The following is a 14653-nucleotide window of genomic DNA, read 5'->3' on the forward strand; positions in this document are numbered from 1 at the left end:
TTTACAGACCACATGACTCTTGACGAAGTCGTAACTGATTTCATCTGTTTTGAAACCAAAATATGTGCAAACATCAGCTGTAAAAGCTGCTCGAGTGAACTGTATCCTCTCGTCCTCAGTAACCGCCGCCATTTGCGTAATTTCATTGTTACTTTATGTGCAGAGGGAGTAATGAATGGACAAATGCCATGAATATTATGATGTTGATTGTAAAAACATCTGCTTGTGTAACACAACATTATAATAATGGACTGAACTACACAACCAGACGAGCAAACACTCACTCGTCGTCCTGTCATTCAGGGGCAGCAGCAGAGACATTGGGAGGTGCTGATCCTCATCCCTGACTCTAGTGTGTTGAAGCCTCTCCTGGTTCTGGTCGGACTCCAGACGAGAGGAGAAAGAGTTAACATGGGAGGAGGTAGTGTCGGGGTCTCAGACGGGATCCCCCCTCCTCCTCCTCTCGCTCCTCCCCTCCACCCTCCACCCCCCCACCCGCCCCTCCATAATAGCGGGTGTGAAGTGGATTTGAACTTGCAGCAGAGAGTGCGTCTTCTGAGGAACTTCCAGCTCAAGCCTGGACTTCAGTTATCTTCAGAGTTTTTTCTTCCACAGGTGAGTTTGTAGATTCATCTCTGACTCGACTGCGAGACTCAAGATTTGTTGAATGTGACAAAGTCATTGTGTTACTGTTGTTTATTTTGTGTGAGACACAACAACATGTCAGGAGATGATCTAAACATTAATCAGGATTTTATTTTCTAACATTTCTTATCTTTCCTTTTTTTGTCACCACATTTTGTTAATTAAAAATAAGAAATGTCATATGTAAAAAAAGGGCACTGTCAGTGTAACTGAACATGTGTTTGTCATTAAATAAAAAAGAAACTTCTTGGTCACGCTCCTGCTGATTGGCTGAGACGGGTGATGTCATCATCACTACGAGTCGTCACGGTGAAAGTGACGTTGAGTTGTACGTCAGCTGATCTTGTGGTTACTCTCCTGCCAGAGTTGTGCGATGATTCTCCTCCACCTCGCTCGACTTGTTGGGCTGGTGTGTTTTTGTTCGGCGCGTCCACTAGGTGAGTGTTTGTTTTATTTGTTTTATTTGTCATCATTATTGTCAGCAAGAGAAAGTGTTCATTGGAAGAATTTCATAGATGTATTAAATGAGTCACTGAGGGATGTAAGAAAATATCAATGCACTTAAATATCGCAATGTTTTTCCTGATATCTATATTCAACATTATTTATTTTATATTTAATGTCTTTCAAATCATATTTTATTATTTATCAAACTTATTTTATGCTTTATATATCAATAAAGTGTGTATGAATAAATAATATTTCAATATTTCTAAACGTCACTCCTGAGGGTCCAAGACTTTTGAGTACATGACCTCAATCTGACCTCCAGCATCCGACCACTGTCGTCATGGTAACCACAGTCTAGTCAAACATCAACAACCTGATTCGTGACGAAGCTCTTTTCAAGATTCATCAGTTTCTCCTCGAATACGACTTTGTTCGTCACATGTTGTAAAGTCGTCGGCCATCTTGACTCCAAACAACGAATTTCCCTTTGTGATTTAGTCATTGGAACTTCAAAAGAATGGTACAGATGACAGACCTCCACGGTGGTGTCGTAAAGCTCATCGTCACGCTCACAGAATGCTAGTTCACACCGTCGCGTTATGCACTAGCGCTAATGTTTGCTAATTAGCCACAAACAAACATGGCTGCTGTGAAGTTAATTCTTCCGTAAGTCAAAGTTTCTCGCGGTGATATTGGGTGTGGCGGAAACTGCAGCTCCTAGTTTACAACCTCATTATATATATATATATTTATTTTAAATACAACATTCTACAAACTACGCCTTCCAAATTAAAAGATGATTAGCATGATGACTGAATAGCATCTGCTAGCTAACGGCTACTGTTTTAACAGCTCTTAGTTTTTAAACCAGAAAATACTTGTCTTGACCAAGGTAGTACACAATGTTGTGTACACACTTTCGCTGTTTTATACGACTTTTATTTTCTATGCCATCCAAGAGATTTGGACGTAACTTACGGTAAATAAATGTAGGAATATTACGATGTTAGCATCAACGTTAGCTGCTGATTAATGTTGAAGGTGATTCTGTGGAAAGAGGACTGAGGTCCAGGTCTTGGTGTTCCAGTCTTTCATAGTATGCAGATGGAGGACGATAGGCCAGTCGTCGGGTCCCTGGCGGGAAAAGTGGAGATTCCTTGTTTCTTCAACATCGATGCGACCCAACCCCCCACGGACACCCCCGTACCGCCCCCAAGTGGAGTCCTCGGGGACGACCCACAGGACCAGTTGAGGATCAAGTGGACGAAGTTGGAGGCAGCAGGGGAGAGTGTGGTCCTGGTGGCTCATGGCAGCATGGTCAAGGTGTCTCCGAATTACCAGGGCCGCGTGTCGGTGCCAAGTCACCCGCTGTCCGTGGGCGACGCTTCCCTGACCCTGGTGAGGCTCCGGGCCAGTGATGCTGGACTCTACCGCTGTGAGGTGATGCATGGGATCGAGGACGTGCAGGACCTGGCCCACCTCAAGGTTATCGGTGAGTCCAGGCGTACCATTTATAGCACAGAACCTAGACTTCTTCAGACCGCGTCCCAGGACGAGTTCGGACTTATTCAGCTTCATTTGACTCCAGAATCCGTATCCCAGCCAAAACATTATGACCTCCTACTTTCCGCCTTCCGTCAGACCAGCAGTGGTCTCCTGCCCCTCACCACCCGAGACCCTGTACCAGGTCTACCTCTTCTGGCCACAATAGTCCTGTAGACTCTCTATGCAAACCAAATTGGGTTCAGAGGTTAATCCCGCGGACTAGGACCAGCGCATTGAGATGCTGAGATGAATCAGAAGATGAAGACTGGACTCATTTGGACCAGGATGCCAGAGTCCAGGACCTGGTTCTAAAGAGCCAAGTGAACCCTGACGACTACTTAAACTACTACAACTTCTACTACGACTGTAACTGTTTCTATTTCAACTTCTTTTGTTGCCATCAGCTTAAATGTCTTGCCTGGTTCTGTTTGCAGGAGTCGTGTTCCACTACCGGGCCCGGATCGACCGCTACACCCTGGACTTCGGCGCCGCAGTGGCTGCGTGTCGGGCAGCAGACGCGACCATCGCCACGCCAGAGCAGCTGAACGCTGCCTTCGAGGACGGTCTGGACCAGTGTGACGCTGGATGGCTGTCGGACCAGACGGCCCGGTGAGTACCATCCGTAGTATTACTGTAGTAATAGTCGATCACTGGTGTAGTTGAAGTACTGACAAGAGAACTGCAGACGTATCAGTGTCAGTACTTTATCCGGTTTCCTGGTTCCTGCTGATCCAGTCCTCTTATAGTACATGTAAATGAGTCATACATGAAATAGAGGTGGATCGGGTCGGAACAGATTCGGGTCAGAACTCTGAGGCCTCGCTGCAGCAGCGACGACGTTATCACTGTGAAATGCCGAGACTGTTGCTGGACACGGAACATCTGGCTCGTCCTTCTGGACCCGACCCGCCTGGTCTCTGTGGACCTTCAGAGAATCTCTGACCCCGAATCCGTCTCCTCCAGGTATCCGATCACGGTACCACGGCCCGGCTGCTCAGGGGACTTGAGGGGAAGACCCGGTGTGAGGACGTACGGAGTCAGAGACCCTGCAGAGAAGTACGACGTGTACTGCTACGTGGAGCGACTGGACGGTACTTTCACCTTCATTTGGATCAGAACCTCTTGGAGAGAGTTGGCTATGTGTGTTCTGTCGCCCCCTTCAGGCAGTCTTTGGAAGTGTGTTATCTGTTATCATAAGTGTGTATGTGACTGTTTCAACATCTGTGTAGATGCATTAATGTACGTTTGTGTAGCTGTTGTTACTTGTGTGTCTGTATACCTTTATAAATGTTTGTAAATATATCAAAGTGTGTACTTGTATTAACGTGTGTGTATGTCTGTGGTGTGTCTCTGTGTACACATCTAGCTGTATTAGCATATGTTTGTGTTAATGATCGTATTGACAGTGTGTCTTTAACTGTATAAGCGTTTGTGCGTCTGTGGTGTGTGTGTAGTTGTGGTAACGTGTGTGTGTTTATGACTGTATTAACAATTGTGTTTGTTTTTATAGCTTTACGTACTCGGGTGTGTACAACTTATAACTTATATGTATCATTTTATTAACATGTTTGTGTGCAACTTTATTAAGGTGTGTGTTTGTGGTGTGTGTGTCTTTTCATGACTGTATTTACGTGTGTATTTTGCAATATTATGTTCTGTGTGTGTAGCTGTATTAATTGTTGTCTGTGCTGTGTGTTTTTGTGTGTAGCTGTATTAACCTCTGTGAGTTTATTACTTAATTTACATGTGTGTGTTTGTTTGTATACCTTATTAATTATTACTAGTGTAGTTATTAACAGTTGTGTAGTTGTATTAGCGTGTGTGTACGCATGTAGCTGTACTTGTGTGTGTGTGTTCAGTATTGTATTTACGCGTGTGTGGGTTTGTGTAGTTGTATCAAAGTCTGTGTGTGCGCTTGAATGTATAGCTGTACTAAAGTGTGTATGAATATATTAATGTGTGTATTTAGCTCTATCAATGTGTGTAACTATATGGGGATGTGTGTGTGTTCAGGAGAGGTCTTCTATCCGGCGTCTCTGTCCAACAAGCTGACGTTGCAAGAGGCTCGAGTCCACTGTGAGGACCAGGATGCAGTTCTAGCATCACCGGGTCAGCTGTTCGCGGCCTGGAGGGCGGGTCTGAACCGATGTGACTTCGGCTGGTTGTCGGACGGCAGCGTGAGGTATCCAATCAACCTGCCCAGACCCGCGTGTGGGCGGGGCCTGCTGGGGGTACGCACTCTCTACAAGTACGACAACCAGACTGGATACCCCGACCCACAGGAGCACCACGGAGCCTTCTGTTACAAAGGTGACTCAGTCACACAAAAGACATAAACAAACATATTTGCAAATATGCATACAAATACACAAACATTCATTTACAAACATGCATATAAACACATTTACAACTATGCATACACACACGTTTACAAACATGCATACACACACATTTACAACTATGCATACACACACATTTACAAATAGACATACACACATTAACTAATTTGCATACCAACTCATTTACAAAAATGCATACACATACATTTACAAATATACATACACACATTAACACATGCATACACACACGTTTAAAAACATGCATACAAACACATTTACAACTATGCATACACACATGTTTACAAATATACATACACACATTTACAACTATGCATACACACACGTTTACAATCATGCATACACACACGTTTACAACAATGCATACACACACGTTTACAAACATGGATACACACACATTTACAAATATGCATACACACACATTTACAACTATGCATACACACACGTTTACAATCATGCATACACACACATTTACAGTTATGCATACACACACATTTACACACGTGCATTAAATAACACTAAAAACACAAATTTCTACACTCATGCATACAAACTTCATTCATAGACACACACACACAATATCACATGCAAAAATACTCACATGTATACACACACGCATACACAGACATCTACAACATTCTTGTTGCTCCAACATGAAGACATTGATTCAAGTGGGTCAATGAATGCGTCACTGACTCGGTCACATGACCGTCGGCTGAATTCTTCAGAAACGTTGTGTTGCCGTGACTCTCTACACAAGAACTGGAACCAAACACTTGCAGAACTCTGATCAGATGTGACCCGGTCAGTTGCTGGATACGCCCACTGATGATGTCATAGGGCCTCATGAGCTGGGTGGAGGAGAGTTACAGTGTGATGACATCATCAGAATGGAACCGTGTGTGTGTGTGTGTGTGTGTGTGTGAGAGCATGGGTGTCACAGTCGTGCTGTACGAGACCTTGTGTGTGTCTTTGTGTGTTTGAAGATATGTTGCGGTTTGTGAGGCTCAAGAGCACTTCAGCCTTGTGGTGTTAGTGTGTACCAGTCTAAAGTAAACTAGCGACGATAGGTTCAGGGACACTCAGTAAAAGTCGGCATCAGCTCGTAAACCAGTGGTCATGTGGCTGGTGTTTTCTCCTTTTATAGTCGTGAGCTTTTACTGTAGATTCTTCTCTCCTTCTGTCACTCAAAGTGTATTTTCTCAGAACACGCAAAATGCAATCATGTTGTTGTGTACGATTGTGTGGTTGTATGGAAATTAGTAGTTTTGTTGTGCAGTTATGTGTGGTTGTATAGAACTGAGTTGTGTTGTTGTGTGTCGTTGTATAGTTTTTAAGCATGTGTGGTTAAAATAAAAAGAGTTGTGTTGTTGTGTGTTGTTGTGTAGTTAGGTATGGTTGTATAGTGGTAGGTTATGTGGTTGTATAGAGATAAGTTGTGTTGTTGTGTGTCGTTGTGTAGTTAGGTATGGTTGTATAGAGGTAGGTTATGTGGTTGTATAGAGATAAGTTGTGTTGTTGTGTGTTGTTGTGTAGTAAGGTATGGTTGTATAGAGGTAGGTTATGTGGTTGTATAGAGATAAGTTGTATTGTTGTGTGTCGTTGTGTAGTTAGGTATGGTTGTATAGAGGTAGGTTATGTGGTTGTATAGAGATAAGTTGTGTTGTTGTGTGTCGTTGTGTAGTTAGGTGTGGTCGTATAGAAGTTAGTTGTATAGAAGAGTTGTATTTGTGTGTTATATGTGTCATTGTGTTTTGTGTAGAAATGAGTTGGGTAGTTGTGTGTCATTGTATTGAAATGCGTTGTGTTGTTGAGTAGTTATGTCGAGTTTTAGAAATTATTTACGTGTGGCTGTGTAGTTATGTGTGATTGTGTGGTTGTATGAATTGTGGTTTATCATGACTTTGTACGAGGTTACATTTGTGCCAAAAACATGTGGTCGTGCTCACAGTCTTTACTCTGACATGTGATGAGTCGTTCTTGTGTCGTTTGTCGTCATGACGTGTCTTTTTAGTTAGTTGTTGTTACGTTGTGTTCTCTTGATGTGTTGTTTGACAACATTGTCTACTCATGGACTTGTTTGTTTGTCCTCCTCAGCTCACCCACCGACGCCAACCCCTGTTCTGGACCCGGTCACCACCCCAACACCTGAGTCCCCGCTCGTCCCAGAAGTTGCTCAGGTCCAGACTAGACATCCGGTCGTGTCCACCCCCGGACCCAGGATTCCGGACCCGGTTCAGTCAACACTCTATGTGGACTACGAGGCTCCGGACTTTGACTCGAGCATGGTGGAGTCGGTTCCTGGTCGGGGGGACACGCTACTGCCCATGCTGCTACCCCCCCTGCCCACCACCAGAGGGCAGCCTGCTATTCTGGACATCGAGTCTCACCCATGTGAGTCAATTTTGACAGAAGTTTTGCCGACCCCGGACCAGGCACCGGACCATGTCACCATCAGACCGGACCTGCTTTCGGTGGTGACACCAGAACCGGGTCTTCCCATCGATGACCCACAACAGCCGGCGCTGGTCTTCAAAGAGGACTCCACACAGGGAACTTTGATCCAGATCCACCAGTCCGGGGCCGAGCCTTCAGGGGACGAGTCGTCCGTCAAACCGCCGTTCCACGTCATCATCGTCAACGTCCACGACCAGAACCAGTCCGGTGAGTCGCGAGTCGCTACTGACCAACAAACATCAACACATGGTGTCAACGGTGTAATCCTGTCGCCGGCTGATGACATCACACTGAGATACTTCTACTTATTCATTATTTAGTTATTTAGAGATTGTTTTACTTCCTGTCTGCTCATAATTGGCGAGTGGACACGCAAACACACTTCCTGCCCACCAGCAGGGGGCACCCTCTGATGCTTCCGCTGTGTCTCCTGTAGTGGACCGGATCCTGGATCTTCTGAACCAGCCCATCAGCGGTCTGGAGGGTCAACATATCCACTTCCCTCAGATCACAGACCTGTCCCAGCTCGCCGCGGTCCACGGCATCGCCGACCCTCTCGACCCGACCCCCATACACCTGCCGCCTACGGACCCCAACGAGAGTCACCAGGTTTGTGTCCCTCTGATGAGGATCAGGGACGAAACGTTCTCATGTTCTTTCATCCATCTCTCAGGTGGCGTTCCAGGTGGACCTGCCAGAGGAGGCCCGGGGGGACCAGTTTGAGACGGCCACGCCGGTCCAGGTTGAGGACGGAGCGGTGGATGAGGTCGCCTTTGAATTCAGCGCAGTCGAGATCCAGACGGAGGAGCCTCCAACGGACCAGGCCTCAGGCACTGAGCCCTCACAGCTGGACCTGCTAAATGAACTGGACCAGACCTCCACAACAAGACCTTCGACACCCCCTAATCTGGTCCTCAGTCCGGGTGACTCCAGCAGAAGGATTTCTGGCGGTTCTGTGGGTCCAGGCGAAAGTTCTACAGGATACTCCGATCCAACACGGGCCACTAAGGTACCATCCAGAGTGATGACCGACGAGACTGAACTTGGCGGAACCGACGCCCCGACAGCGAGTCCAGCTTCCTTCTCGCCGGTGAACACCATGCCGACTTTAGACTTGGAGGGTTCTGCGTCTGACGAAGAGGAAACTTCAGGACAAGAGCCCGACTCGGGAGAGGCCAGTGGCACCGGCCCGTTTCCTTCTGCCCCCCCGCCGTCAGCAGCAGGGACCACACAGGTCCTGGGTTCAGCTCAGGCTGACCAGCTGTCGGGCCAAGTTTCCGGGAGCGGTCCTGTTCCAATGGGGGTCACGGCAGGTCCAGACATGGCATCTGTGACTTTTACTGAGCCCACTGTGGACTTTATAGAGTCGACCTCTGGACTCGGACCCACCAGATACTCCACAGATGTCCATGAAGGACCCTCCACAGGCACCCCTCAGACCCCGCTGTACACCTTTGACCACAACGACAGTACCAGGTCCGTCCCTCAGTGGGCGCTGCAGCCTGACCCGGCGTCCACACTGCTGTTGGAGAACGCATCCCTGGACTACAACAGAGAACTGGTCCCAGACCTGCTGGACTCTCAGAGACCCACACAGGAACCAGAGATCAGCAGCGACCCGGTTTTCCTCGTCAACACGGCAGACCTGAGAGGTGCGAGTCCGAGTCCCACTTCCTGTCTCCTCTTTTGACCGTCTTGTCGTCTCAGATCTTCTGTCCTGCTCGCCGGGCTTGTGTCAGAACGGAGGCTCGTGTGTCCTGCGGGGGTCAGAGGTCGCGTGCGCGTGTGCGCCCGGGTTCTCTGGTCGTTACTGTGAGACAGGTGAGCTCACGCCTGCCCTCTGCTGGCAGACCCGGCGTCACATCTGTCTTGTCGTCTGCAGACGTGGACGAGTGCCGGTCGGACCCGTGTCTCAACGGCGCCACCTGTCTGGACCGGGTCGGCTCCTTCAGCTGCGTCTGTCTGCCCAGCTACTCGGGGAGACTCTGTGAACAAGGTGAGTCCAGAACCTCCTGACAGGGTGAGTAACCTGATGCTGCTGTCACTCATCTCCCACTCATTAACTCACCTGACCCCACAGCTGTGCGCCTGCAGGTATGTGTGTTTGTGTGTGTGTGTGTGTGTGTGTGTGTGTGTGTGTGTGTGTGTGTACAGGTGGGTGTGTATGGATAGTGTGTGTGTTTGTCGACATTTGTGTGTAAGAGTTTGTACGTGTACTGTGTATAAATGTGTACAAATGTGTGTGTGTCTAATTAAATGTATGTGTATTCAAGTATGTGTGTTTATTTCTGGTGTGTGTTGTACACAGTATGTTTGTGTGTACAGATGAAGGGTTTAACTTTTTAATATAACTGTGTTATTGTACGTCAATGTCTTTAGGAATGTGTTTGTTTCGCTGTGTGTGTATTCATGTCTGGCTGTGTGTGAGTGTATTTGTGTTATAAACTGTATACAGTCTTCAAGTATGTGTAAGTTTCCTTTTGTGTGTGTGTTTATGTCTGTGTTTAAGTGTGTGCGAGTGCAAGTGCATGTATAAATGTGTGTTAGAGTTTGTATGTGTACTGTGTAAAAATGTGTATAAATGTGTGTGTGTGTGTAATTGTATTTATATGTATTTAAGTATGTGTGTGTTTATGTCTATATGGGTGTTTGAGTGTGTGTTGTACAGGCTTGAGTGTGTAGGTGTGCCTGTGAGTGTGTGTTTACAAAAGTTTGAGTGTGTGTGTTTTTAGGAAGTGTAATTGTACGTTAATGTTTTTAGGAATGTGTGTGTTTTGCTTTTTGTGTGTTAATGTCTGTGAATGTATATCGGTTATATGTGTTATAAATTGTATACAGTTGTGTTCAAGTATGTGTATGTTTCCATTTGTGTATGTGTTCATGTGTGTGTTAGAGTGCGTGTGTTTATTTCTGTTGTTGTGTGTGTTTGCAAGTGCATGCATGTACTGTGTGTGAGTGTGTGAGTTTCTTTGCTAGTCTCACCTATGTTGTGTGTTGTCACATCAGTGAGGTGTTGTTGTGTTTGTCGTGCAGACACGGAGGTGTGCGGCGTCAACTGGCTGAAGTTCCAGTCGCACTGCTACCGTCACTTCACGCACCGCAGGACGTGGGACGCGGCGGAGCGCGAGTGTCGCCTGCACGGAGGTCACCTGACCAGCGTGCTGTCAGAGGAGGAGCAGCTGTTCGTCAACCGTCAGTCCACCGATGATGTCACCGATGATGTCGCTGACGGACGTCCTGCTCACGCGTGTCTCGTTCGTCTCCGCAGGTCTGGGAAGCGACTACCAGTGGATCGGACTCAACGACAAGATGTTCGAGAGAGACTTCAGATGGAGCGACGGCAGTCTGATGGTGAGTCCTGCTGGTCACATGACCCACGGCGACTAACAGAAAACACACACTTAGCTTGGTGTGTGTATTTGCAAAATAATCGGGCGATGTAAGTAAGTAAGTCATTTTTATTTGTATAGCGCTTTTCCAGACCAGGGTCACAAAGTGCTTAAACAATCAAAACAATATTCAATAAAGTATATACTTTAAAGATCAAGATAAAACTGATAACACAACAGGAGTTCCAGAAAATCAAGGAAAAGCCTGAACAAATAAAAACGTCTTAAGATGTTTCTTGAAGGAGTCAGTAGATCCATCAAGCGCAAAGAGAGAGGAAGATCGTTCCAAAGCTTAGGATGTATTTTGATACTGTAGTAACAAGGATTGTAGTATTGTCGAGTACTTGAAACCAAAATATGTCCAAACTTCAGCTTTAAAAGCTGCTGGAGTCTACTGTATCCTCTCGTCCTCAGTCATCACAAGGATGTCGCAGAATTTCTTTGTTCCTTTAGCTGCGGAGGACTATTGACTGCCATCTAGTGACCGGAGGTTTATATTACAACACAAAAATGATCCAACTCTTCTCAAAATATTTTCAATTACAATGGTTAACTGTAATTGAAAATATTTTTTTCATATATACACATTCTTTATTGAAGTATAAACCATAAAGTAAACAATGAAATAAAAATCTATACTGTTACAGTTTCGTGAAAAAAATGTATGCGATACTTAATTGAATCAATATTTTCTTACACCACTAAACCAAACACGCCTCAGTGTATTTGACTGACATGCAACAACATACATCTGCTGCCCTCTGCTGGTTGAAATGTAACATGCACACAAGTGAGTGATTCGAGGACTCTTGATGACGAGTCCATGTTCCCGCAGCAATACGACCACTGGAGGCCCAACCAGCCCGACAGCTTCTTCCAGTCCGGCGAGGACTGCGTGGTTCTGATCTGGCACGAGAACGGCCGCTGGAACGACGTGCCCTGCAACTACCACCTGACCTTCACCTGCAAGAAGGGCACAGGTAAAGTCGCAGCCCCCGCCAGCAGGGGGCGCCCTAGTGACCTCACGGTGTCCTTCCCTATTGACTCACCTGTTCCATCCGGTCTTAAGTGTCATGTGACCAGCCGCCGGTGGTGAGGGACGCCCGAGTGTTCGGCGCCTCTAAGGTGCGCTACGAGATCAACTCGCTGGTGCGATATCACTGCAAACCCGGGTTCATCCAGCGACACTCTCCCACCATACGCTGCCGTGCCGACGGCGAGTGGGACCTGCCCCGAGTGACCTGCATCCCCCGTAGGTACCACGTCTTCCAGGAGAGCCGGGTCCACGCTAACGCCGTTCCCTCCGCAGCCTCCACCTTCCACAGGCCGACCTCGGCGCGGCTTCGCCAGGAGCAGAGCGGCGAGCGTCAGCGGCGGCGCCACCGCGAGCACGTCCATCATGGCGGCCGACGGCAGCAGACTCCCGAGTCCCAGCTTCATCACACGCGTCAGGATTCCCGGGAGACTCTCCATCAGAGGGAGAAACGGCAGCGCGACATGAGCTAGCTCTTCAGCGCCACCCGTGGTCGTCCGACGTAGTGGCTAAGCTAGCAAACAACCATTCAGAAAATGACGTCTTCTCTACTTTTTCTTTCTGAACTCTAAGGTTCCTGTCACTGGTGCTCGCTCGTTCCCTCCTGGCCGACCGTGAAGACAACATGGACGCCCGGGTGTTGGCGTCAGACTGAACTGAAACAGTAAAAGTCTGAGTCTTCTTGAATTAGGATCCGATGAAAGAGCGACAGCTGGTGGACGTTCATCATGTTAACAAGTTTACTGTAAAAGAAGAGGATTGCTGTGAGCTCTTATTTTTGAAGGGTTTTGATGTACAATGATAACGCACAACTGACGTTCTCGATGGAGACCTAAATCGGACACATTTCATCTCAGACTCTCATGTTTTGAGCTGCAGTTTCATCACAAACTTTGTGGCGGTTAAACTTTCAAGTCAACTTTGAAGTTGGAATCCTTGTTAAATGTTTTCCAGTGAACTTCAAGACTGTCTCCTGTTGATCTAACGATAAACATGTAACGCTCATGAAGCTGCAGCTCAGAAACGTCCCAATAGACAATTTACTTTAAGCTAAACTTTTGATTCATTTTCAAAATAAAAGCTTTCAGCTTTTCACGTTCTGTTTTTATATTTTCCACTCTGAACCTGTAAATGCTGTTTTTCGTATCTTTTCTCCAAGGGTGTAGGGGGGGGGGAGTACATGTGTAACTTGATTCTTTTGAATTCAAATCTTAACTTATTGTTCAAATGTGATTTTGATATCTGGCAACTTCCTGTCCGGGGCTTTTATTCTTTCAGCAACAGGAAGTGCAGATCTGGTATCTGTCCTGTAACAAACGTTGAATGTGAAAGATTGAGTTTTTTTAAATGTGATTTTTGTATGTTTTTACGTGTAAATATTTGTTTTCCTTCGGACGAGCTTCACACGTTCTCTTTGGACATTTTAATATTTGTGCAATAAAAGTGAAAGACATAACTAGAACAAATATCTATTTTGTTGCTCTATTCCTTTAATACTTTTCAAATAAACATTTTTCAAAGGTAAATGTTTTAGCCTCATTTCCTCTTATAGTTCAGTGTGTGTTTAATATAATTTAAGATATGTTTATTTTTGTTGACACACTTTTTTTCTTTACTCATTAGTTGTGTTTCTGTTGTTGTTATCTCAGGTCAAGGTGACACGAAGCCCGAAAACAAATGTCTTTGTGGTATTCCTTGTGTTGTCTGTGGGTCAAGGTGAACTACTTTTACCACTGCATATGTATTTATGGTAACCAGGGAGGTCCGTCACCTTGAACCAGAGACAAGACAAGGGATTACAAAAACACATTAGTTTTCGGGCCTTTCGGGTCACCTTGACCCACAGACAACACAAGAGTCAACATGACAGAAGAGAATTATTTTTGATTATTTGAGATTCGAGTGCATTCAACGTTTACTATAGTTTTTAATTGTAAACTTGCAGGACAGACATAAAGGATGATTTTAAAATAAGAAATAACATTTTATTTAGATTTAAATTAGTATGAAAAGCATCATTTTTCCTAATGAAATTATTATATAAGTTTTAAAGGAATATGTTTAATTATATTATGTAGTAGTATTTTCATGTAGAAATTGTTGTAACTAAAATGATTAAAAACATTCTTTAAGTAATTTGCTGATTCATTAAAGACTCAACAATTTTGCGATTAATTTATTTGGTTATAGTTTTAGTTATTATTTGTGTAAAACAACTGTCTGCTCACCGTCGATGTAAAAATCGGAACATTCTGACGCAACACTCGTAGGGACCTCTCGGGCTCCTCTGTGATTTGTGTTCTTCTTCTGCTGAGTCACTGGAAGTCCTCGCTGATGCTGCTGACGTTTGATTGGTCGGTCGATGGCGGCTCATTAGTGAAGTTAACGAAGCCACGAACGAGCGTCAGGAGCGTCGACGCTGCTACGTTGATCAATAAAATATGCAACACAGCAAGAAGAATAAGTGTTTCAGTGTAAACTGCAATACAACGTAACATTGATTCATACAATGTTTAGTATTTTTCGATTCAACACCAACATAAACACAACTACTGAAGATGAAGCTAACTCATTGTGTTACATGCTAAACAAGCTAGTGCTACAGCGCTAATAGACATGCTAACATTAGTATTATTATTATTTTACTCAAAACTATTTAAATTAAAGATTGTTTTATTAATGTAAGATTTTAGAAGTTAGTTGTACATCATGGTTAAAAAAACATGCTGTTTAAAAAAAAGACCAATAAAGTTTTGGATGTTTTTATTCATGAAAGG

General features: G+C 45.3%; 1 protein-coding gene across 1 annotated transcript; it reads left to right on the forward strand.

Annotated features, from left to right (window-relative positions):
- The first annotated feature begins 528 nt into the window (after positions 1–528).
- Positions 529–13392, forward strand: vcanb (versican b). Its single transcript, XM_087790911.1, has 16 exons — positions 529–615; positions 1010–1082; positions 2183–2587; positions 3075–3249; positions 3604–3731; positions 4654–4950; positions 7095–7661; positions 7891–8063; positions 8128–9106; positions 9162–9275; positions 9337–9450; positions 10488–10646; positions 10723–10805; positions 11679–11823; positions 11913–12095; positions 12153–13392. Exons 2-16 carry the CDS (start codon positions 1019–1021, stop codon positions 12347–12349), a joined length of 3783 nt encoding a protein of 1260 aa, XP_087647037.1. The 5' UTR covers positions 529–615; positions 1010–1018; the 3' UTR covers positions 12350–13392.
- The last annotated feature ends 1261 nt before the right edge of the window (positions 13393–14653 follow it).

Source organism: Callionymus lyra, chromosome 5 (assembly GCF_982586985.1).
Source record: "Callionymus lyra chromosome 5, fCalLyr1.hap1.1, whole genome shotgun sequence".
In the NCBI taxonomy this organism is placed as follows: domain Eukaryota; kingdom Metazoa; phylum Chordata; class Actinopteri; order Syngnathiformes; family Callionymidae; genus Callionymus; species Callionymus lyra.